A 27,374-nucleotide genomic window follows, 5' to 3' on the forward strand; every position below is an offset into this window, starting at 1 on the left:
GATAGAACTTGTCCTGATAGAACAAACCCTTAATGGCTCATCAAGACCACCCATTCTCTGAATTATTATGTAGGATAATGATATTTTGCTGTAAAAAAAAATGTGGAACTAGTCTTGAGAAAAGTTGAATGAATAAAACTTTTTAAAAACTTACTTACAAAAAGCAAGAATAAAATAGTATTATTATTATTACTACAAAAGGCAAGAATAAAATAGTATTATTATTACTACAAAAGGCAAGAATAAAATAGTATTATATTCTGTCTATGACTTGGTGATAAGAACATATTCTTATTAAGCCACAAACTTAAAGCAAATAAATGGCCCAAAAAGGGACACTGGGGGAAGAACCTTCATATGTGGGAAAAGATTGCGTCCTGTGCTGTTCTTCTATGGACTAAATTGTCAGTCAGTATGTGAAGCTGGTGCAGCACTATGAGTGCCAGTTTGGGTCAATGCCTACCTTGCTGGTGTTTATATACAGGAGGTGGAAACGGAAAAGCTGTGGCTTTTCACATTGGGTGGTGCAATAATATCCATGTTTGGGGAAGATCAAGAGGTTTTTGTTTGCTAACTGAAGAAAAAGCTTTTTCACAATTTATGCTACTATTTATGGAGCAGAAACACAGATTAGTTGTTTTGAAAGTAATGAAGTAATGACTTCTCAACTAGGAGTGAAAAAAAAATATTTTTTGGGGGATTCGCTACTGATTTTGCAGTCTCAAAATGAATGCACAATTACATAGGCTTTTTTTTTATCAAGCTGTCCAAAAATTATCCCTTTCTTTTCCTTTAGGGAGCAGGGATATCTTTGCTGTTTTGAAAGTAAAGAAGCAATGGCCTGTCATCAAACTGTACAAAAAAATAGCCCTATTTTGGAAATTGTTTTATGTTTTTGTGTCCTCAGGAGAGTGCACAATGTACATTATCATTAAACAACACAATGATGGACAAGTGCAGGAGATGTGTGTGGGCGTCTAAGCAGCAGAAAATGCACGGTGTAAAGAGATTATGGGTTGGGCTAGGATATGTTTGGAAGGGTAGAGTTAGCAACAACAGCCATAGTACAGTATAGCACTACAAAACACAGTGACCAGCCAAGAGATGATTAGCAGCAGGCACAGAGACAATACAGTAGAAAAATCTGACGGGAAAGGCAAGGAGAGCAGGAAAACTGTTTAAAAAACAGGCAACAGGCAGTCAGATGGTACAGTCAATTTTACCATAGGCATCAGTTGTTGGTGAATGAAAGTCGGCACTGACCCATATCTAATTAATTTTGACAAATGGGAGGGCTTCAACGCTTGGAGTGAGTAATTTGGGCTGTTTTGGTTGTGACAAAGACACCAGCAGTGCTAAATACCCTGTCTGATGGTACATTGGGGGGTTGACATGACAGCATGCCCATAACAAACTTGGCCACTTGTCCAAGCTACTGACCCAGAAATCCTATGGAATCCAGGCATAGTTGCTGCTCTGGATGTCTACTGTGCAGTGTTCTTTTTATCGCAAAGACAAATTGTGAGCGTGGCCTACATTCTCTTGCACATTAGATCACAGGGCAGGCTCCTCTATCTGTAAGAACTAATGGAGAGTATCTTCTAGAGAGACTAAGCATATACCATGGTTACTCGAAAGGCAATAGACTCAACAAAGTGGTACGACACCATCTGCACAAACGGCAACGTATAAGCAGATGACTGGGAGCGTATCCATGTTACTTCATCCAAAAAAAATCAGGGAAAGATATCTGCCCTTACAGCAGAGAAGGAGGAGGCATATTCTTGAGTACAAGAAGCAGTAGTTGTGTGTGATGATGAGGGGGGGAAATGAGGAAGTGGTGTGAGAGTGGGAGACGCTAAAAGTTTGGTCGGTTAAGTATGAGGAGGTCCAGGATAGGACCAACGTTCAGTTCCAGGACCCCTGCTGTTCTCTATCTACACCTTCAGCCTGGGGCAGCTCATAGAGTCCCACAGTTTACAGTATCACCTCTACGCTGATGATACTCAGATGTACCTCTCTGGACCTGTTATTACCTCCCTACTAACCAGAATCCCACATTGTCTGTCTGCTATTTCATCCTTTTTCTCTGCTTGATTCCTAAAACTGAACATGGACAAAACAGAATTCATCATCTTTCCTCCTCCTCACTCAACTCCCCATCTGACATATCCATCAATGTCAATGGCTGCTCACTTTCTCCAGTCCCACGTGCTCACTGCCCAGGAGTAACTTTAGACTATGATCTCTCTTTCAAGCCACACATACAAGCCTTCTTCACCTCCTGCCGCCTCCAACTCAAAAATATTTCCTGGATCTGTACATTCCTTTCCCAAGAAGCTGCAAAAACCCTAGTGCATGCCCTTATTATTTTCCGTCTGGATTATTGCAACCTCCTGCTCTGTGGCCTCCCTTTTAACAGTCTTGCACCCCTACAATCTATTCTAAACTATGCTGCCCGACTAATCCACCTGTCCCCGCACTACTCCCCGACCTCTCTTCTCTGCCAATCCCTTCACTGGCCTCCCATTGCCCAATGACTCCAGTTCAAAACCCTAACCATGACATACAAAGCCATCCACAACCTGTCTCCTCCCTACATCTGTGACCTAGTCGCCCGGTACTTACCTGCATATAACCTTCGATCCTCACAACATCTCCTTCTCTACTCCCCTCTCATCTCCTCTTCCCACCATCGCATCCAAGATTTCTCCCGTGTCTCCCCCATACTCTGGATTGCACTGCCACAACATATCAGACTCTTGCCTACCTTGACAAGCTTCAAAAGAAACCTGAAGACTCACCTCTTCCGACAAGCCTACAACCTGCTGTAACCCTCTGTTTCATACAGCGCCTGACGACCAGCTTTACCCTCACCTACTGTATCCTCCCCAATCCCTTGTAGACTGTGAGCCCTCGTGGGCAGGGACCTCTATCCTCCTGTACCTGTCTGTGCCTTGTATTGTTTTATTATTGTACTTGTTCCTATTATGTATACCCCTTTCACATGTAAAGCGGCATGGAATAAATGGCGCTATAATAATAAATAATATTTACTGTGCTATGTTTGGCTGTTTCAATACAATCAATGTTTTATCAGCAGGAAATTATCGCTACAGGACAACTGGCCTCCTAATTCAACCACATCTCCAGCACTGATTAGGAGCTCTATGTCACTATACAATGTACAGAAAGCTGTGGTGAGGTTGGGTTATACACAGCTCAACAACTGTGCTCTGCTAAATCTGCAACATAGAAAACTGTATTCTATAATACCTGCTTCACCCAGCAAACAAAGTGATACATTGCTGGACTCAGGGTCTCTGTCGCTACCTCTTTCTGCTATTAGATTATTTAGAAAAAATCTGCAGACAGATTTCCTTTAACCCCTAAATGTACAGCAGTACGATTGCATCGGCAACAAATAAACAAAAGAAGTACACATACAGTACTTGGTATTGTTGCATCAGGAATGACCCATGCTATAAAACTGTCACAGAGTGAACACCATAAAAAAAGTTGCAAAAAAAAAGGGGCTATTTCATCATTACTGCTGAAAAAAAAAGGGGACTAACGCACACTCATAAAGTAGGATGTAAGTAAAAATGGAATCTCTGAAAAAGTCATCTTGTCCTGCAAAAAATAACCCCCAAATTAGCTCCATCCGCAGGAAAATAAAAAAGCTACAGCTCTGAGAATATAGGAAGGCAAAAAACAGATTTATTTTGAAAAAGTTGCAAAATATAAAAAAAAATCGACAAACATGTCGTATTGCTGTAATCGTACTGACGCAAAGAATAAAGCTGTCTTATTAATTTTACCACATTGTAAACAGCATAAAAAACCTGAAAGAAAACAAATAACTCCTGAATTGCTGATTTATGTTGTGTCTCCCCAAAAACGGACTAGATAGCGATCAAAATGCATTGTGCCCAAAAATAGTGCCAATAAAACTCCTCACAAAAAACAAGCCCTCACATGACTGTCTTCAGAAATACAGAATATTTATATCTCTCAAAATATGGCAATGCGAAAACATTTTGGGTAACAGAAAAAGCGTTTAAGTGTGTGCTAGTAGCCAAACATTAAAAAATATAAATTTGTAATCATTGTAATCACACCAACTCAAAGAATAATTCTGCCTAATCACATATACCGCATAGTGAACGGTGTAAAAAATAAATAAAAGCAATTCTTGACCTGCTATTGATTTATTAATTCTTGCTCCAAAAAATCACAACAGGTCAGATGTCAGTTTCACACCAGTCACAATGTATAGGGGAATAATGAAAAGCAGAACTGCTATGGGAATGCTAGACTGAAAAATACAATGGACTATCTGAAAAAAGTGAAAAACATGAAAATGGTATGTGCATAATTGCTATGAATAATAGGAATGAGAGATGTTTAGCCATTGTATTGATCAATGCAAAGGAGCCCCAAACCAAACGCCAAGGTAATCTCTATTTTTGGGGTCCCTAACCTATGTGTAACCTTACCTGCAGTTAAAAAACTTGCTCTGTATGGGAAGCAAAGGACCAGGCTATATATGTGAAATAATGTACATTCTTTAATTAGTATGCATTTTCTGTCTGAGAACCCTGCCCCACCCATAGCCATGTGTCTTATTTCACATATAAAGTCCTTTGCTTCCCACACAGAGCAAGTTTTTTAACTGCAGGTGAGGTTACACATAGGTTAGGGACCCCAAAAATAGAGATTACCTTGGCGTTTGGTTTGGGGCTCCTTTGCATTGATCAATACAATGGCTAAACATCTCTCCTTCTTATTATTCATAGCAATTATGAACATACCATTTTCATGTTTTTCACTTTTTTCAGATAGTCCATTGTATTTTTAAGTCTAGTATTCCCATAGCAGTTCTGCTTTTCATTAATCCCCTATACATTGTGACTGGTGTGAAACTCTTTATCCTATTGTTTAGTTGTATATTTTTGAGTCTTGCACCCTGTTCACACCATGGTGTTCCAGACGTACATTCTTTAACGGTACCCACTATGACAACATTTCGACAGTAGCTTGTATTGCGCCGCAATGTATTTCAACTGAATGTGTGTCCCCGAACATACATCCAGGTACAGCAGGCATTGCAGTCAGTGGCACCGCTGGCACCGGACCCCCGTGACTCACAGGCCCTATAGCGGCCATGTGGATTGCCACCATTGACAGTACGCCACTGGGCAGCTTCTCTCTTACTTCTCTGCAGGGCAGGCGCCGAGCCCCTAACCCTGCCAAGCCTGGTCATGGTTGCGACTGTGATCGTTACACCCCTACTCAAAATAACTTCAAATGTGATGTGGTCTATAAAAAAGTTGTTTTTGTAAATTTTGTTGGAAAAAAAATAGAAATTGCTAAAAAACGTTTAACCCTTCTAACTTCCTAAAAATAAAAAAAATATGTTTCAAAAATAGTACTGATGTAGACATGTGGAAAATCTTACTGATTAACTAGTTTATGTGACATAACTCTGATTTAAGGGAACAAAAATTAAAAGTTTGAAAATTGTGAAATTTTCCAAATTTTCAACATATTTCCTATATTTTCACAAATAAACGCACAAAATATAATCGTAAATTTACCACGAACGCAAAATAAAATATATCACGAAATAACAGTCTCAGAATAACTGGGATATTTTTCCTATACAACTCATTCTGCAAAAAAACAAAAACAAAAAAACCCTCATTCAAGTGTTTACAAAATTGAAGCAGTTAAAGGGAACCTGTCGGGTGTATTATGCACCCAGAACCATGAGAAGTTCTGGTGCATAATGATAATCCCTGCCTAACCGTCCCTGTATACACTAGCATAGATAAAGAGATCTTTAGAAAAAGTATTTCTAAAGATCTTTTATCGTATGCTAATAAGCAAGACACTAGTTCCCTGGGCGTTAGTTCCCCTGGCCAGTCGCCCTTCATTAGCATGTTAGTACGCCCTGTGTGCGTGCTATCATGCTAATTAATACACAAACGTCAAAGGAGGATCTCACTCACCTCTCCGCTGCCAACGCTGGATTTTGGCTCAGTGCGCATGCCCCTGGAGTTTGGGTCATGCTCACTACTTCAGTTTGAAGCCAGGACGTGTACACCCAGCTTCATAGTGCGCATGACCCAAACTTCGGGGTCATGTGCACTGAGCCGAAATCCCCCGTAGGATGTGCTGGTGGTGGAGAAGTGAGTGAGATCATCCTGTGATGCTGCGTATTCATTAGCACATGATAGCACACTCACAGGGACGTACTAACATGCTAATGAGAGTCGATTGGCCGGGGAACTAACGCCCAGGGGACTAGTCCCTACGCTCATTAGCATACGATAAAAGATCTTTAGAAATACTTTTTCTAAAGATCTCCTTATCTATGCTAGTGTATACAGAGACAGTTAAGGCCCTGTCACACACAGAGATAAATCTGTGGCAGATCTCCGGTTGCAGTGAAATTGTGGACAATCAGTGCCAGGTTTGTGGCCATGTACAAATGGAACAATATGTCCATGATTTCACTGCAACCACAGATCTGCCAAAGATTTATCTCTGTGTGTGACAGGGCCTTTAGGCAAGGATTAGCAATATGCACACAGAACTGCTCATGGTCCTGAGTGCATATTGGACCTGACAGGTTCCCTTTACATTTTTGGAACGCGAGGAGGAAAAAATCAAAAGCAAAGCAGGGCTCACCGGGATTTACTTGAATCACAAGGCCCCCAATTTCAAACACTTGGTTGTTTTATTATTGAGGGACAACTGTAGAAATGGGCATTAATAAAAATCATTAACTATGGGGAAATAGAATGTTGAGCGATAAAAAAGATCTAAGGCTGTGTTCGCACTTAGCGTCGTCCTTGAAGCATGTAAAAACGCATATTTTTGCCAAAGTTGACCTTTGTTAATTTTGACTTTTACTCAAACCTGCATCTGAAACGCATCCTTTTGCGTTGCGTTTTGATCGCTTCTCAGATGCTTTTTCTGTGCGTTTCAAAATAATATAACTTGCGCTTTAGATGCTTATGATACGATGCGTTTGTTCTTAAGAAACATGCTGTATTAAAGTTTATCGTTGTTTCAAGAATGTAGGCAACCACCCCCCACCCCCCCTACAAATAGACATCTACTGATGTCATTTCTGTCTTGCTGGTTTTTCACCAAAATCTGTGTATCTGTGTCATTTTCATCTACAATGCCAAATATTAGGGGTACATTAAGATTGAGAAGATCGCAGAGGCATTGCTTGCTATTAATATTGATGCTCTTAGGGTGAGAACGCACTATGCGTTTCCACCTGCGTTTCAGCTGCTTTTTAGGTCCGTTTTGAGAAGCACCTTTTTCATGCCAAAAGGCATGCGTTTTGATTTTCCAGCAAAGTCAATGGAAAATGGTGATTTTCAGACCACACTTTGCGTTTATAAACGCAGCGTTTAATTTGCATATTTTGTGGCAAAAACCATGCGTTCAAAGAAGCAGCATGTCAATTGTTTTTGCTATTTTGGGTGCGTTTTGCTAACATTGAAGTCAATGAAAAATGGCAAAAACCAAGATTCCTTCAAATTCCTGCGTTTTGCCTACTTTTTCAGTGCAGAAAAAATGCGTTTTGGACTACCAAAACGCATGCTTTTTGGACATCAAAATAATGATTTCATATGTCCCTTTACACATACACATAATTCAACAATTAAATTTGAGGAAAATATGCATTTATTGCTATTTTGGTGATAAAATGTATATTACCGCTATAATTTTATGAATTATATCTATTTTCATTATTTTTCCCATTAATATAGTTTTTTCCTTTTTTTTCTCTTTTTTCATTCTTTTTGACTGTTTAAACTTTATTAGGCAGTGTCTTGATGTTCAAAACGCAGGTGAAAACGCATGTAAAAAGCGCTGAAAACGCATCAAAAACGCTGTAAATACGCATGCGTTTTCAGCGCTAAAGTTCAGAAAAAGGCACCTTTGGTCAAATCAATTAAGCCAAAAATGTGCGTTTTGAACTGCAAGTAGGTGAACGCAAAGTGCGTTCTCACCCTTAAATCGATGTAGAAGGCAACAGGTATTTATGTTGTCATGTCTTATGTTTTTAAAAAATATTACAACAAATTTTTTTGTTTTTAATATCTGTAAACTTATTATTTTTTTTAATCAAAGCAACAACAGCAAGCAACAGGACTGTGGGTTCATCCTCTTTTACAGGAGCGCAATCAAAAAGGCCACTTTGCCAACTTATATACAGATTTACAGAAGTTTTTAATTTTTTTTGTTTTTTAAAAAAATAGCTTTATTTTAAAGTATTCAATTTTGAGAAAAAAACAAAACATAAAAATATAAAAAAAATTAAATATATTGTTTTAATATTTTTTTTTTCATTTTATATTTATATTATTTTTAATAAACACACAAAATATTATAACTATTTATGTTGCAAAAATTACACAGGTATGAGGATAAATTCATATCCTTTTGCCGTTTCCCCAAAAATGGATTTGATGAATTATTATCCTTAATACGTGGAGAAATAACACATGCCGACACGTACATGCGACAAGCTATATCAGCAGAGGAGAGACTTCTTGTAACTGTATAATCTTTTTATGTGTAAATATTAATTGGGTTAATTTATTAACATTTTTTTACATGCAAAGTAATGGATACATTCATATATGTATTAAATTTACAGATTCCTTGCAACTGGTGAAAGTTATTCATCACTTCATCTCCAATTTCGTCTTGGAAAAACTACCATTTCAGAAATTATACATGAAACATGTGGTGTCATTTGGAATATTCTGCAGTCTATAGTAATGCGAACTCCTAATGAAGATATTTGGCTGAATGTCGCCTGTGATTTTGAACATGTGGCTAATTTTCCAAACTGTATAGGAGCCGTAGACGGAAAACATATAAGAATACTGCACCCGCCTAGATCTGGTTCAAATTTTTTAATTACAAAAAATATTTTTCCGTTGTATTAATGGCAGTTGCTGATGCAAAATATAATTTCATAGAATTCCGAAATAGGCAAACAAATTATAACTAACTCAGAAACATTACCATCCCCTAAACCATTACCAGGATCTGATGTTCCAACCCCATATGTCTTTGTTGCTGATGAAGCCTTTCCTCTTCTGCATAATCTTTTATGCCCATACCCACGGAGAGGATTAGATGATAAATGGCGCATATTCAATTATCGCCTGAGTAGAGCCAAAAGGTATGTAGAATGCACTTTTGGCATAATGAGCAGCCAATGGCGTATTCTACATACAGCTATTCAGTTACAAATTTCGACTGTTGATAGAGTAATAAAATCTTGTTGTGTTCTACATAATTTTTTAAGAAGATTTAGATCTGAAATTAATGATGGGCATCAGCCTACTGCATTCCTACCTGTTCTGTCATTATCTGGCCGACCTAACATTTCTAGAATTTCTGTTAGAGATAGATATACGGAATATTTTAATAGTAATGTTGGTGCAATACCATGGCAGTATGACAGTATTGGTGTTGAAGCCCCTACTTACAATTAATTTTTCTTAGAGTTGAAGAAATCTATGAAATCAAACAAAAAAATAAAAATATTGTTTCAAAACAAATTTAATTTTTCTCAATCCAAAGTAATTTTTTTTTTTGTATTGTTGAAAAATTACAATTTCTTCATTTGGTTTGTACATAAATTCATACATATATTTGTTGAAGATTATTTTTATTCTTAGACATATTATAAATTTAATAAAACATGAAATAATGATTTTTGAGCAAATTACTTTGTTAAATAACATTTTCAAAAAAAACATTTTTCGTAACATAATTAAATGTTTTTTTTGGTGTAACACAAATAGTTGTTTGTCTATCTTTTTAACAAAATAAATCAAGAAGAAAAAAATATATTTTCAAGTTAAATTGATTATTACTCATCATGGCTGAGAATAAAGTTCATTAGTGAAAAATCCTGACATATGTTTATTTTGGCGTAATCTATTAGTTTGTGAGTTTGGATAATTTGCATTGATTGTTTGTCCATAATCTCTTTTTTGATGATGTTATGAATATGTTGGGTTACATATGTTGTATTGAAATCCTGATATTCTGTAATTTTTGGTATATTTGTTGATACATTAATTTGAGACACACTTTGCTGAATAGGATTATTCTTTTTAACAAAAGATTGCTCACAAAGATGAACTAAATCTCCACCTGAGGGAAAGGCTCCTTCATCCTCAAAACACTCTAGTAACCCACAAATGGCAGTCATACATACTGATTGTTTTTTTTTCTCAGATTAATTTCGAATTCTACAGGCAACACTCATAGAAAAATTGTCAAATTGGTCATCCTCTGTTGCTGACTTCAATATTTGAATGGTTTGATTAGTTGATCTGGTTGTAGGTCGTTTGAATTTTTATTGTTTTTTTTTGTTTTTTGTTTTTTGTTTTCTGATAACTTTTTTGGTAATATCCGGATTTAACACTGGCACAGATGTCTCCAAATTGACCAGCTCATGATCAGACTCATGGGTTTGTTCACGTTGTGTGATTTGATCTTGATTGCTGACACTTGGAATAGCAGTTGTTTCTGGATTATTTGCTGGAAGATCAGAACTGGTATTTTCATGTGGTGGCATATTTCCCTCCGTTCTTTGACACAAAATGTTATACAATTTACAAAAATTAATAAATCATTAAGTTTTAAAGTACATGTATGATAACATTTTTTATTTTTTTTAAGAAAATAAATAAAATTAAAAAACTTACTGTCTCAAAACTCGACCCGAACATAGAAATTTTAATTCATTATAATAAATAAAATTAGGTTTAACGGGTGATGAGTAACTTTTCCCTGTTTCAAATCGTATCTTGTTAAATCGGTCTCTTATCAACCGCCATCGTTTTCGTACATCATTTTCTGTTTTGACAAGTGGAAATTAAGATTCAAAATTAATTTTTTATAATTATCCATCTAATTATGAACAATATAATTTTTTTTATTTAGAAATAGAATTATCTATTACAAATTATTATTTTATGTTCCGTTAAATAAATTGGAAAAAAATGATAATGACTAAAAATTAACAACATACCAATCTTATTTTGCAGGGCTTGATCGGCCTCATGCCACTGCGGATATAACTCTTTACAGATTATGATCCAGCAATCTCCACGTTTTATTTTTTGCATATAGTCTGGCGAGGTTGGATCCCATAAACAGGGCATTGATTCCACCTGAGTTTATGTTTAAAGTAGAGAAAGCATTGTTATTTTTTAAATTGAGTGGTAAATTTAACTATTAAATTTATGCCTAACATAGTTTGACATTTTGAATGAATTTAAAAATTCGTATTTAAATATTTAACATTTTATGACAAAAGAATGTGTTTACATAATAAATAAATGTTTTAAAAAAAACAAACAAAAAAAAACTATACACTTTTTGCATGAGGGCTCAATATATTATTTTTTCGATAATAATTGAATTTAAACATTAGATATACTTATTTGTTTATTAATATTTTACCAAAAAATTTGAATTCATATTATGGCAGAATAAATCATTTCCTTTATACAGTTCAACAAAATCACAAATTATTTTATCAAAAAAATAAAGATGATCAATTTATAAAATATTAATAAATTATTAAAACTAAAAAAAAAAATAATTTAGTTTTTTAGTAAAATTATATTTTAACAAAAATAGTGAGAAAATGATTATCAAATTAACTTACCAGACTAATCATTTTAGAAACATCTAATTTCAGCCTTTTATACCAAGCCATGATGTTTGTCCTTGTTTTGTAACGAAAGATCCAAATTACAACTACAAATTGGATGCATTCAGAACGCACAATGGTTCTATTTATATTTTAATGGATGTGACGTTATTTTGGACTTTGGTGAGGTCACTTCCAACCAACAAAAGTTGCGTTTTCATCACCAAACACGCAAGTAAAAAGCAAGTAATAAGCAATGAAAATGCCTGTTTTTTTATTTTGTCCTAGTTTTGACGTTTCTCATTAACTCTACTGTTAGAAAAACGCAACCCAAATGGCAAAAACAATTGACATGCTGCTTCTTTGAACGCATGGTTTTTCCCAAAAATTATGCAAATTAAACGAAGCGTTTCAAAACGCAAAGTGCGGACAAGAAATCTTCATTTTCCATTGACCTTGCTTGAAAATCAAAACGCATGCTTTTTGGCATGAAAACGCTGCAGTTCAAAACGGTCCTAAAAACCTGCTGAAACACAGGTGGAAACGGAAAGTGCGGTCACAGCCTAATATGTCTAGCGATTTGCTCAAAATTTATTATGTTGCATACAGTATTTTGATAAATCTGGTGCCATTTTCCATTCTATGTTAATGTATATATCCTAAATCCCTATTTTACTATTAATTCGGCCCTTATTAGCATATATACAGTATATATACAAAGAGAACTTTCATCAGAACTTTCCATGTTTTAGCTTGAACCCAGCAAATTCCTGGGCCACCTGCCAGTAGTGCCAACAGCCAGGACACACAGAGGAGGAGACTGAGGAAACATGTAATAAGGAGGGAAGTAAGGGGTTATCACAGCACAATATAAAGGAGCCCAGGAATAAAGAGCTCATATACATCGGAGAACTTCAGAGACAAACATCACACTGCCGGCTCATCCATGGAGCGCGAAATCTTCCTTGTGTTTTTCCTGTGTAGCTGTGAGTAATATCAGACTTTTTTATTCTATATCTGGGTTTAGGAATGATTTGAGCTATTTAAACAATGGACAAGATAATTTATCAAACATTATGTAATAGAACATTTCCAAATGGATCTCTTTTCTTTATAGTTTTATATTCTTGCATTGTTTTAAATTTCTCCAGGAAAATGCTTTAAGGACATGTCACAGACAACGACAGCGACCACGACGTCGCGGCTAAGTCACCATTTTCTGTGACGTAACAGTGAACATCGCTGTGTGTGACATCCAGCAACGACCTGGCCCCAGCTGTGAGGTCGCCGCTCGTTGCTGAATGTCCTGGTTCATTTTTTGCTCGTTTCTCTCCCACTGTGAAGCACACATTGCTGTGTGTGACAGCGAGAGAGCGACGAACTGAAGCGAGCAGGGAGCCAGCTTCTGGCAGCCTGCGATAAGCTGTAACGAAGGTAAATATCGGGTAACCAAGGGAAGCCCTTTCCTTGGTTACCCAATATTTAACTTGGTTACTAGCGTCCGTCGCTCTCACGCTGTCAGTGCCGGCTCCCTGCTCCCTGCACACGTAGCCGGAGTACACATCGGGTAAATATTCACTTCACTACGGACGGACGCAGCAGCAGCGGGGAGTCGGCAGGACCGGAGACCGAAGATCAGCACCACAGACAGCGAAGCCAGGGACAGGTGAGTAGAAAGTCCCCGTTCTCCGTGTGTTATCACAGATAACACACGGAGAACAGACGTGTACACGGCTCATGGAGGGCAAAACGCACCTTTGACACGTCCGTGAAAAACGTGCGTGGTTTTTCATGGACGTGTGAAAGAGGCCTTAGGTTGGCCACAATATGTGTATGTTTGCATGCTCCAGTTTTGTCATAACCCCAAGAATGCATCTTGTGGCAAAAAAGCATGCGTGTTTTTGTTTTTTTTTTAATCACCAATGGGTGAAAAACGCAAAAAAATTGACATGCTGCATTTTTGTGGTCCCCACTTAGGCCCGTTTCACACGTCAGTGAAAAACACAGATGTTCTTCACTGACGTGTAAAACACGCACATGTCCCTCCGTGTTCCGTGATTCACGGCACACATGGGTTGTCCATGTGCAATCCGTGATCCGTGATCCCGTGATTGCACATGGACATTACTCACCTGCCTTCACTGCTGCTGTCCATGGTGCTAAACTCCTCGGCTCTCCAGCGTCCGCCCACCGCTCTCAGCACCTACTTCCTGGTCGGCAGTTCCTGCTCTCATGAATATTCATGAGCCAGGCAGGAGCTGCCGAGAGCGGAGCAGGCACAGCGAATCGCAGGAAAGGTAAGTTGAAAATTTTTAATATTTAATATATCTGTGATTTTCTTGTACGTGTTTCACTGATCACACATGGATCACACCATAGTGTGGTCCGTGGGTCATCAGTGATGTCAGACAAAAACTGACATGTCTCCGTGCAGAATCACGGCCACGGGTGTACGCTGCACGGAGACACGTTCAGTGAAAAATCACTGATGTGTGAGGAAACCCATTGACTATAATGGGTCTGCGTATGTTAGTGATTCTGGTACGTATAAAAAAAAAGCACAAACGTACCAGAACCACTGACGTGTGAAAGGGGCCTAAAATGCAGCCAAAAAGCAAAAGCAACATGCGCACAGCAGATCTGAAATCTCCTAGACTTTGCTGGGGAAGAAAAAGCATGTAGTTTGTAGTGACTAAAAGATCACCCAAAACTGATCAAAAACTGCAGCATGCGCACACTGCAGTTTTTTGGTGCAGTTTTGATGTCAGAAAGTTCTGACTTTTGACTTCCCAGCAAAGTCTGAGAATTCAGATTTGCTGAGCGCAAGTTGCAGTTTTTTGTCTGCAGTTTGTCACAAACGAATGACAAAAAATCTGCAGCATGTTCATTCTTCTTGCATTTTTTTAGCTTGCTTCTATTGACAAAAATGTGGCATCATTACAAGCGTTTTTGTGTTTGCTTTTTAACATCTCTTTGTGACAACAAAACTACAGCGTGCACATGTAGCCTAAAAGATCTAGAAAAAGTCTTAGGGGTACTTTGCACGCTGCGACATCGCTAGCCAATGCTAGCGATGCCAAGCGCGATAGTACCCGCCCCCATCGCACATGTGATATCTTGTGATAGCTGCCATAGCGAACATTATCGCTACGGCAGCTTAACACGCACATACCTGCCCTGCGACGTCGCTCTGGCCGGCGACCCGCCTCCTTGCTAAGGGGGCAGGTCGTGCGGCATCACAGCGACGTCTCACGGCAGGCGGCCAATAGAAGAGGAGGGGCGGAGATGAGCAGGACGTAAACATCCCACCCACCTCCTTCCTTCCGCATAAAGGAGGAAAAAGGAGGAAAAAAAATAATTTGGAGGGCCGCATTCTTTGCAAGACAAAGTGACATTTTTATTGGTACCTTATATGTTTTTTTTACATACCTTTGGATCACTGGTTTTGAACATTTTTCACTTTTTTATTATAACAAATGTACACATTCTTTGTTTAAATATATATATATATATATACAGTTAGGTCCAGAAATATTTGGACAGTGACACAATTTTCGCGAGTTGGGCCACCACATTGGATTTGAAATGAATCCTCTACAACAGAATTCAAGTGCAGATTGTAACGTTTAATTTGAAGGTTTGAACAAAAATATCTGATAGAAATTGTAGGAATTGTACACATTTCTTTACAAACACTCCACATTTTAGGAGGTCAAAAGTAATTGGACAAATAAACCAAACCCAAACAAAATATTTTTATTTTCAATATTTTGTTGCAAATCATTTGGAGGCAATCACTGCCTTAAGTCTGGAACCCATGGACATCACCAAACGCTGGGTTTCCTCCTTCTTAATGCTTTGCCAGGCCTTTACAGCCGCAGCCTTCAGGTCTTGCTTGTTTGTGGGTCTTTCCGTCTTAAGTCTGGATTTGAGCAAGTGAAATGCATGCTCAATTGGGTTAAGATCTGGTGATTGACTTGGCCATTGCAGAATGTTCCACTTTTTTGCACTCATGAACTCCTGGGTAGCTTTGGCTGTATGCTTGGGGTCATTGTCCATCTGTACTATGAAGCGCCGTCCGATCAACTTTGCGGCATTTGGCTGAATCTGGGCTGAAAGTATATCCCGGTACACTTCAGAATTTATCCGGCTACTCTTGTCTGCTGTTATGTCATCAGTAAACACAAGTGACCCAGTGCCATTGAAAGTCATGCATGCCCATGCCATCACGTTGCCTCCACCATGTTTTACAGAGGATGTGGTGTGCCTTGGATCATGTGCCATTCCCTTTCTTCTCCAAACTTTTTTCTTCCCATCATTCTGGTACAGGTTGATCTTTGTCTCATCTGTCCATAGAATACTTTTCCAGAACTGAGCTGGCTTCATGAGGTGTTTTTCAGCAAATTTAACTCTGGCCTGTCTATTTTTGGAATTAATGAATGGTTTGCATCTAGATGTGAACCCTATGTATTTACTTTCATGGAGTCTTCTCTTTACTGTTGACTTAGAGACAGATACACCTACTTCACTGAGAGTGTTCTGGACTTCAGTTGATGTTGTGAACAGGTTCTTCTTCACCAAAGAAAGTATGCGGCGATCATCCACCACTGTTGTCATCCGTGGACGCCCAGGCCTTTTTGAGTTCCCAAGCTCACCAGTCAATTCCTTTTTTCTCAGAATGTACCCGACTGTTGATTTTGCTACTCCAAGCATGTCTGCTATCTCTCTGATGGATTTTTTCTTTTTTTTCAGCCTCAGGATGTTCTGCTTCACCTCAATTGAGAGTTCCTTAGACCGCATGTTGTCTGGTCACAGCAACAGCTTCCAAATGCAAAACCACACACCTGTAATCAACCCCAGACCTTTTAACTACTTCATTGATTACAGGTTAACGAGGGAGACGCCTTCAGAGTTAATTGCAGCCCTTAGAGCCCCTTGTCCAATTACTTTTGGTCCCTTGAAAAAGAGGAGGCTATGCATTACAGAGCTATGATTCCTAAACCCTTTCTCCGATTTGGATGTGAAAACTCTCATATTGCAGCTGGGAGTGTGCACTTTCAGCCCATATTATATATATAATTGTATTTCTGAACATGTTTTTGTAAACAGCTAAAATAACAAAACTTGTGTCACTGTCCAAATATTTCTGGACCTAACTGTATATATATATATATATATATATATATATATATATATATATATATATATAAATTGATGGTAAAAAAAAAAAGTCATGCCTTATTTTGAGGGGTTTTTTTTACATTTCATCCCTTTCTTGTAACTAATAGTGTTACAATTAGCACTATATAAAAATTTTGACCAACATCTTTTAGTAATGTTCCCCATCTTGTTGTAAGTTGCCCATCCTTGTCCCCTTTTAGTATTGTGCCCCATCCTAGTCCCCATCCTACAGTAATGTACTGATCCTTGTCGCCATCCTATAGTAATGTTCCCCATCCTTGTTCCCATCTTGTAGTAATGTGTCTCATTCTTGTCCCCATCCTATAGTAATGTCCCCAACCTATAGTAATGTGCCCATTCCGTAGTAATGTGTCCATCCTTGTCCCCATCTTATAGTAATGTTTTCCCATCCTTTTTCCCCTTGTAGCAATCTCCCTATCCTGTAGTACTGTCCCCATCATATAGTTGTCCCATTCTGTAGTAATGTGCCCATCCTACAGTAATGTCCCCATCCTATAGTAATGTGCCAACCTTGTCCCCATCCTATAGTAATGGCCCCATCCTATAGTAATGGCCCCATCCTATAGTAATGTCCCTATCCTATAGTAATGTCCCCAGCCTTATCCCTATTTTATAGTAATGTTTCCCATCCTTGTCCCCTTGTAGTAATGTCCCTATTCTGTAGTACTGTCCCCATCATATAGTAATGTCCTCAGCCTTGTCCCCATTCTATAATAATGTCCCCATCCAATAGTATTGTGCCCATCCTTGTAATGTCCCCATCCTTTAGTAATGTCCCCACAGCCTTGTCCCTATTCTATAGTAATATGCCTATCCTGTAGTAATGGGTGGGAGGAGCAGTGGCGGCTGAAAGGGGGCAGTGGCTATAACTTACCGATCGCTCTCCTCAGCTTCCACAGACGCCGGAGTGAAGCTGAGGGGAGCGGTCTCTGGCCCCAGATCCACAGTGATTGGAGAGATCGGTCACAAGGCCGGTCTCTCCAATCAGAGCTGAGGGCGGGTGAAAAAGAGGTCACCCAGCTCCAGCCAATGATCAGTGCTACAGCTGCACTGATCATGGCTGGATTTCAATGTTTCAACCATTTCCAATGGTTGAAACATTACAGTGGCTGTGATTGGCTGAGCGGCATTCGTCAGCCAATCACAGCCTCCGTAGGTCCGGGGAGGAGACACCACCCCTCCTGAGGTCAGGCAAGGGTCCCCTCCTCCCCGAATCTAAGGTATTTGAAGCGATCGCAGCCACCGGGGCTTCGGGGCTGCGATTTCGCCATGATGTACTGGGTACATCATGGGTCCTTAAGTATCAGGGAGCCATGACGTACCCAGTACTTCATAGCTCGCTAAGGGGTTAATGTGCCGTCCTTCACATACACACAAACCCCCCCCCCCCACACCATTCTTCTCACCTGTCCCGCGTTCCATCGACTGCCTCACCTCTGCTTCTTGCTGTCTGCAGGCCCATACCCCCGGTGACTATCGCGGCAGATGCAGGGGCAGTAACCACTGTCAGCGATTTATGTTATGGACTCTGAGCACTGTGCCGGCAAAACATTAATCTGACATAAAGCGCAGACAGTGGCTGCGGCCCCAGCACTGGCCGCGATAGTGAACAGTGGCACGGGCCTGGGGGCCGCACGAAGCAGCCTTGAGACCTCTGATCTAGACAATAAAAAATATGGGTGAACCACCCCTTTAAAATCTTTGAGTCCAGCTCATGCAAAATGGAAGCAAAGACAAGTATTTCAGTTATATTTTTGTTCAGTATATACTTTACTTTTTCTTAAAAAAAAAATAAAAAATCATGTTACAATTGTGTCCCTGAGTACTGATTTTAGGATGAAGCAAGGATTTCATCTCCATATAGGATTTTATTTGATGGAAGGTTTCTATATGAATGCGATTAATCTGTCAGTTGTTTGCTGCGGAGTTGCAAGCATTCTCCGCAGGGAAAACTGAAGAGAGAGACCGCACCTGCCAGAACCCTAATTGTGGGCACAAGCAGCTGCGGTCTCCTGCGGAGGAGATTCGTGGCCCCGCAGGTCCGGACCTACCATATCCAGGACACAGTGGTTCCTGATCGTGCACACGTAACCTTAGGGTAGAGTCACACTGGTGTTTGACTTGCACGAAAATCTCGCATTGCACTCAGCCCCATTTAAGACAATGCTGAAGCTCAGATCTGTGAGTTTTTGCTTAGGCATTATTAAGCCAGAGTCACATTTGCGAGAGACTAGCACGAGTCTCGTATTGCATCACCCAACACGGCTTAACACTCTCCTGAAAGGAGCAGGTCGGCTGCATGTATTTCCATGCAGCTGAGTTGCTACTGTCCGGAGAGTATCAGGCCAGGCCGGGTGATGTGATGCGAGACTCACGCTAGTCACCTCCCAATAGATAGGCACCTCTATTGGGAGGTGAAGATTGTAGCCCCAGTTAATCAAAACAGACATTTTTATCCTCTGTCTTTATGAGGGGCCATGGTGGAGTCAGATACTCCTTGTAAGGCTGGAGTCACACTTGCAAGAGACTCGCAAGAGTCTTGCATCAGATCACACAGCACGGCCTGATGCTCTCCAGACATGAGCGAGTAACTGCATAGAAATACATACAGCCGATCCACTCCTGTCAGGAGAGCGTGCAGCCATGTCGAGTGATGCGATGCAAGACTCGTGCGACTCCCTCGCAAGTGTGATTCCGGCCTTATTCATGAAGAGGTGACCTCGTCCTCATGAATCTGGAGTGTTTGAGTGGCGTGCACCAAGGCAAAAATCTCACACCAGTCAAGGATTGGGGTGAGTTTTCTGGCTTACGAAATGCCACAGTTCATCATGAGTTAGATGAGCCATGGCATCATATCCCACCCCAGCTCTGCCCATTTTGGTATAGCTGGGAGAAACTGGGATGGAATTGTCAACCGGCACAGATTGTGCCTAAAATTTACGTTTTTCTTTTAGAGTTTTTATACCAGAATTCTGGAAGTAAAGCGTTGAAGAATTGACCCTGTGTATCTATACAAATAAACCTTTTCTTTCCAACCAAATTATAACTTAGGCATTACATGTATTGTATTGAATTGAATTGAATGATTGAGGGGAAAAAAGAGTATATATGTCTTTTTACATCTATTTTGGGGTGGCAGGAACAGAAAATCCTGGTCAACGAACCTTTTTTTGTATATCCAGAAAAATGGAATACAAGACAGTCTGGGATTAGAACATAATATATGCTACCATATGTGTTTCTATCTATGGGTTGTGTCTGGAATTGTAGCTCCATTCTAATCTACCAGAGCCTCATTATTCGGATCATGGTTAACCTGTGCTCCACTTTTGTAAAATACATTTTTGCATTTGGACAGAGGCGTATCTAGGAGGGGGCTAGCGGGGCATCTGCCCCTGGCGCAATTGTCAGGGGGGCGATATAGAAGAGAAGGAGAAAGAGGTATACCATACAGGGATCACCACACAAATTATAAAAGTGAAAAACTTTATTTGCATACACAAAGTGGACAAATCCTGGCTAAGGCCTCCAACACACATCAGTTAAAAACACGCACGTGCCGCGAGACACGTATTTTCCCTGCGTGTTGCGTGAGGTAAGTACGTGTCTCGGGTATGTGCAGTCCACGTGTGTTCTCCGTGTGCTATCCGCGATAGCACACGGAGAACCGGTAATTTGCATACTCACGTGGTCTGCGCTGCTGTCCAGGGTCCTGATCTTTGGCTCCAGCCACGCCCACTCCCCAATGACGCTGCTTCTGGGCGAGCGGCATGGCGGAGATCAGTGCCCGGGACATCACGCCCACCTCCTTTACACACTCAAAATGAGCGGCGGCCGGCAAGAACAGTTTGCAGCGGTAGAATCTGCAGGGCTGGTGGAGGTATTTGGTTTTTTTTTAATTTTTAAATTACAGACACGTGTTCTCCGGCGTGTGTCACACGGAACCACATCCACACTACATCCGTGTGGTACGGGTGCGGGCCGTGTGACACTCGTGCTGCCAGAGAATATGTGGACATGTCAGCGTGAAAAAATCACGGATGCACGTAAGTACGGAACGGACACACGTTCTGTTCCAAAATACTTACGTGTGTCCAAACAATATGAAAACATAGGTCCACGTGTCTCCTTGCCGCCGGTACATGAAAAAACTGCCAAACACGTACCGGCGGCACGGATCTGTGTCTTAGGCCTCAAAGAGCGACAGGAGCACACAGTTGGACAACTTAAAAAGAATTAAAAAGCCAAAAAGGCATCAATCCCCAACAGACCGGCCTCTAGAAAGGATGTCACAATAATAGATATATGTAAGTACAAAAATGAAACACTCCTTTCTAAATATAGTTTTTTATCACGTTCCCTCTCTCTCCCCCTGTTGTGTAATCACATACCCTTCCTCTCCTTCTATTGGACAAGAAAGGTAAATCTCATCAGTAACAAGAATTAATGGATAAAGAAATAGTATATGAGCTCAGACGGACAAGTGTCTCATATGTTCAGCATACAATAATGTGCAATACAGCATACAAGTCCTATTTACATATGATGAATAAATACCTCATATAGGCATCCTGCTTAGCAAAATATAATAATGTTCAATACAGGGGGACGCTGTCAGGCTCCCTGATGCAGCGCTCTGAGAGTCTCCCTGGCGGCTGTGTTTTACCGCCCTCCATAGTGGGAGCCTGCTATTCTCTGAGTCCAGCAGTCAAGCTGACAGCCGGAGTAAGAGTGGCGCGCCTCTCCCTGTGATCATTTGCATGGCTGACAGTAGGTTTATGCAACCTGTGTAGTGACACAGGGCGCCGGTAGGCAGACATCACTGAGGGGGGGACCTCCCCCTGCCTCTGGCTCCTGCACATCTCCTGTCAGATTGCAGCGTGATGGGGAGGGGCCTGCATGGCAGTGCTGCATAGTGCCATGTGCTCAGCCTCTCACCCTGTGCACTCAGGCCAGTGTTCTCAGCTCTAGCACCGCAGAGGAGACAGAAGAAGAGAATGCAACCAACGGTGATTGGCCACACATTAATTCCTTAAGGTACCGTCACACTAAGCGACGCTCCAGCGATCCCACCAGCAACCTGACCTGGCAGGGATCGCTGGAGCGTCGCTACACGGGTTCATGTTGAGCTGTCAAACAGGCAGATCTCACCAGCAACCAGTGATCAGCCCCCAGCCAGCAGCGACGCTTGGAAGCGATGCTGCGCTTGGTAACTAAGGTAAATATCGGGTAACCAACTTGATATTTACCTTGGTTACCAGCGCACACCGCTTAGTGCTGGCTCCCTGCACCCCTAGCCAGAGTACACATTGGGTTAATTACCCGATGTGTAGTCTGGCTATGTGTGCAGGGAGCAGGGAGCTGGCACTGACAGCGTGAGAGCGGCGGACGCTGGTAACGAAGGTATATATCGGGTAACCAAGGAAAAGGCTTCTTGGTTACCCGATATTTACCTTTGTTACCAGCGTCCGCAGAAGCCGGCTCCCTGCTCACTGCACATTCAGTTGTTGCTCTCTCGCTGTCACACACAGCGATGTGTGCTTCACAGCGGGAGAGTGACAATTAAAAAATGGCCCAGGACATTCAGCAACAACCAACGACCTCACAGCAGGGGCCAGGTTGTTGCTGGATGTCACACACAGCAACATCGCTAGCAACATCTCTGTTGCGTCACAAAAGTCGTGCCTCAGCAGCGATGTTGCTAGCGATGTTGCTTAGTGAGACGTGGCCTTTAGTGTCCGGCTGCCTCCATCTTACAGGAGGAGGGCGCGTTAGTCAGGAAACTGGGCTGCACCTGAGCTTACAGGGGCAACTAAGCAGCAGGTATTTATATCTGAGCTAAGTGTATTTATGTCTAATATACAGTATATAACCATATATCTAATGTATCAGTGACTTCAATGTTCAGTGTATGTGTGCTGTATATGTCCAGTGTTTGAGTGCTGTATAGAAGGTGTGAGTGCTGTATAGAAGGTGTGAATGCTGTATAGAAGGTGTGAGTGCTGTATAGAAGGTGTGATTGCTGTATACGGGGTGCGAAACGATTATTCCTGGCTCACCGCGTTATATATCAGGTGCTCAGAAAAAATAGTAAGTCTAATAGAAAATAATTCTGGCACACTTGGAGAATATATGAAGAAAAGAGAATCTTGGAATGCTTAAATGGTTTTATTTTGTGCATAGGTCAAAAAATGATGATAATTCATCCATCCAACGTTTCGACCGTTAGAAAGTCTTTATCAAGGACAAATTTATCTATATGAACAACTGTGTGGTGTATGTTCAATAATATGAAGACATCACAATGCAGTCAAAAAATGGACAAAGGTGTGATCCTTATGCATTGACGTAAAATGATGATCAATAGTAGTGACCTTTTTCCAGAGGGAAATGGGATATAGACAATTCTGAAAAACTGTTTTGCTGTCAAAGGTAGATACCTGGGAGCATGAGGGAAAGTTTCGTGTTTCCTTCACTGATGGTTTCTCAGTTGCCTCAGAAGAAAAGGAATGTTCTGAAAAATGCAGGAATGGTATACTGTTACTCGCACTGAGGAATTCACAATGGCCTCAGGGTAACATAAGTGCTTAATATTATTCCAAAAAGGTAAACATGTATGGGATCATACAATGAAAAGGACTCCTTGTGGGGTTCTCAAAGAGACCCTGAGGTATTAAAGGTATTGGATACAAGGAAGGGCTAGCGAGCCATATATGATATCACGTATCTTGCGTTGGTGATACAGGGTGTGGGCCCCAGGGAGAAGTGCCACTTCTGCGGGCCCCAGGGAGAAGATACTTCAGGTATCTACCTTTGACAGCGAAACAGTTTTTCAGAATTGTCTATATCCCATTTCCCTCTGGAAAAAGGTCACTACTATTGATCATCATTTTACGTCAATGCATAAGGATCACACCTTTGTCCATTTTTTGACTGCATTGTGATGTCTTCATATTATTGAACATACACCACACAGTTGTTCATATAGATAAATTTGTCCTTGATAAAGACTTTCTAACGGTCGAAACGTTGGATGGATGAATTATCATCATTTTTTGACCTATGCACAAAATAAAACCATTTAAGCATTCCAAGATTCTCTTTTCTTCATATATTCTCCAAGTGTGCCAGAATTATTTGCTGTATACGGGGTGTCAGTGCTGTATACAGGATGTCAGTGCTGTATACAGAAAGTGAGTGCTGTATACAGTGTGTGTGAATGCTGTATACTGGTTGTGAGTGCTGCATACAGGGTGAGTGCTGTATACAGCGTGTCGCGTGTGTGAGTGCTGTGTAAGGCGTGTGAGTGCTGTTTTCAGCGTGTCGCCTGTGAGTGCTGTGTACAGGGTGTGAGTGCTGTGTACAGTATGTCACGTGTGTGAGTGCTGTATACGATATGTGAGTGCTGTATACGATATGTGAGTTCTGTCTACAGCGTGTTGCATGTGAGTGCTGTGTACAGAGTGTGAGTGCTGTGTACGGCGTGTGAGTGCTGTATACGGTATGTGAGTGCTGTAAACAGCATGTCATGTGTGTGAGTGCTGTGTACAGGGTGTGAGTGCTGTATGGCATACAGTATGTCCAATGCATGTGTACTGTATATCGCCAGTGTGTGTGGTGTGCAGAATACAATAGGACCAGTGTGTCAAGACTGTGTGAGTACAATGTGCTGTATACTGCCAGTGTGTCAGAGCTGTGTGTGGTATACGGCCAGTGTGTCATGGCTGTGTGCGGTATATGGCCAGTGTATCTGTTAGGGCCAGGTGGACGGGCAGACCCAGGAGGTGGATCCACTGGGCCGAACTCCTTGATGATGGTAAGGGGTCCGGTAGCTGGAGCACTACAGGTAGCAGGACAGTCCGAGCACACGAGTATAATGGTGAAGTCCCTGGGACCACGGAGTCACTGATGGTAGTCCGGGTGACGGAGCTCAGGTTCGGAAGCCGAGATGATGTCAGGCGGAGTCCGGAACCGTTGGAGCGAGATGACGGGTCACCGCAGGGCTCAGAGATGGTACGGACTGTCAGGATGGCAGATAGACAGCGTTCGGGGTTCGGGATTCGGCAGGACCGGATGGCAAGACAGGATCGGCTCTAGAAGAGAGAGAGGTGAGTATCTCACAGGAACACAAGGAGACCTGACTCCTAGTTTGGGAAACACGAAGAACAGGCCCCGCCCACTTGGACACTAAACCCCTTTATACCCTGTACCTGTGTGCTTCATTTCCTGTCAGTGGACACTGGCCCTTTAAGAAAGGGTCAATGACCGCGCGCGCGCCCTAATGCGCATGCGCGCGGCCCGGGTGCCAGAAGCCAGAGCAGGAAGCTGAGAGGAGGAAGCAGCAAAGCCGGGCTGGGGCTGGGAAACCGACGGGCGCCGGGAGCGGGGACCAGGAGGCCTGGGAAGTGCAGGAAATGGAGGCTGGAGAGCCGGGGAGCGTGGCAGGTGAGCCGAGGATCAGAGCAGGGGACCCGGGGAGCGTGACAGTACCCCCCCCCACGCCCCCCTCCCCGCAACCGGGACAGGAAGGCACGGATCAGAGGAGTGCCCACATTCTCCCGGGGCTCCCAGGACCTATCCTCAGGACCATAGCCTGCCCAGTCCACCAGGAAGAACTGTCGACCCCGTACGGTCTTCATGGCCACGATATCCCTTACCACATAGATGTCGTCATCGGCAATAGGAGGAGGAGCCGAACTGGCAGCAGCGGAGAAGGGACCAAGGACAACCGGCTTGAGCAGGGAGACGTGGAAGGAATTGGGTATCCTCATCGTGGCCGGGAGCTGTAGCTTGTAGGAGACCTCATTGATCTTGCTGAGGACTTTAAACGGCCCAATGTAGCGAGGACCCAGCTTGTAGGATGGTAGCTTCAATCGGACGTACTTGGAAGCAAGCCAGACGAGATCTCCAGGAGAGAAACACGGAGGGTCCAGACGTCTCTTGTCTGCGTGTCTCTTCATCCGCAGGGAGGCACGTGCAAGGGACGCCTTAACAGAGTCCCAAATGGTTGTAAAGTCACGGGCTACAGCATCAGCAGCAGGGACATCCGAGGAAGAGGATACAGGCAATGGGACGGTAGGCTGAAGTCCGTAAACGACATGGAAGGGAGAGCTGGAGGAGGACTCACTGACGTGGTGGTTATGGGAGAATTCAGCCCAGGGAAGAAGCGTGGACCAGTCGTCATGATGGGCGTTGACGTAGTGATGTAAGAAGGAGGTCAAGATCTGATTGACCCGTTCCACTTGGCCATTCGACTGAGGATGGTAGGCTGAAGAAAAGTCCAGAGTCACTCCCAGATGTTTGCAGAGAGCCCTCCAGAAGCGGGAGGTGAACTGAGTTCCTCTGTCGGACACAATGTGTGATGGAAAGCCATGCAAGCGGAAGATGTGATGTATATAGGCGTCCGCGAGTTCCTGGGCAGAGGGCAGTCCAGCCATAGGGACGAAATGAGCCATTTTGGAGAACCGATCCACCACGACCCATATGACTGTGTGTCCGGAGGACAATGGCAAGTCCGTAATAAAGTCCATCGCAATGTGTTGCCACGGAACTGAGGGTATAGGCAGAGGCAGAAGACGGCCATATGGCAGGTGTTTGGGCGTCTTGTTCCTGGCACAAGACGAGCAGGCAGAGACAAAAGAGGCGACGTCCGTGCGAAGGGATGGCCACCAGTAATGACGTACAATCGCACTCCAAGTTCTCTTCTGACCAGCATGACCGGCTGTTTTCGAGGCATGGCCCCAGTGTAACACTTTTTGCCTGTCAGTCTCAGAGACATAGGTCTTCCCGGGCGGTATCTGGGCCAGGGTGACAGGGGCCACCGGAATGATTTTACTAGGACAGATGATGGGTTGGGATGTCTCCTCCTCCTGCTCCATGGGCATGAAAGACCTGGACAAGGCATCAGCGCGTACATTCTTGTCCGCGGGTCGGAAATGGAGCTGGAAATCGAATCTGGCAAAAAACAAGGACCACCTGGCTTGTCGTGGGTTCAGTCGCTGAGCAGACCGCAGGTATTCCAGGTTCTTGTGGTCCGTGTAAATAATAACGGGGTACACTGCTCCTTCCAGAAGGTAGCGCCATTCCTCCAGAGCCAGTTTGACTGCCAATAGCTCTCGGTCACCGATGGTGTAGTTGGGTTCAGGCGCTGAGAAGCTCTTGGAGAAAAAACCGCAAGTCACCATCTTCCCGGAGGAGGACTTCTGCATAAGCACTGCTCCAGCTCCCGAGGAGGAGGCATCCACCTCCAAGGTGAACTGGCGGTTTAACTCCGGACGGTGGAGTACAGGAGAGGAGGCAAATGCCTGCTTCAGAGAGCCAAACGCGGCGTCGGCCGCAGGTGACCAGTCCTTTGGATTAGCCCCCTTCTTGGTCAAGGCAGAGAGAGGAGCAGTCAGAGCAGAGAAGTGAGGGATGAACTGGCGGTAATAGTTGGCGAATCCCAGAAAGCGTTGGA

The 27,374-nt window shown here is 42.3% G+C and overlaps 1 protein-coding gene across 1 annotated transcript in view; it reads left to right on the forward strand.

Moving 5' to 3' along the window:
- Positions 1–12,603: 12,603 nt before the first annotated feature.
- Positions 12,604–27,374, forward strand: part of LOC142246091 (phospholipase A2-like) — a 53,867-nt gene continuing 39,096 nt past the window's right edge. Inside the window, exon 1 of the mRNA XM_075319110.1 lies at positions 12,604–12,702. Coding sequence (XP_075175225.1) covers positions 12,663–12,702 — 40 coding nt within the window. The 5' untranslated portion in view covers positions 12,604–12,662. The remainder of the gene's footprint in view (positions 12,703–27,374) is intronic.

The sequence above is a fragment of the Anomaloglossus baeobatrachus genome, chromosome 7, assembly GCF_048569485.1.
Source record: "Anomaloglossus baeobatrachus isolate aAnoBae1 chromosome 7, aAnoBae1.hap1, whole genome shotgun sequence".
Classification (NCBI taxonomy): Eukaryota; Metazoa; Chordata; class Amphibia; order Anura; family Aromobatidae; genus Anomaloglossus; species Anomaloglossus baeobatrachus.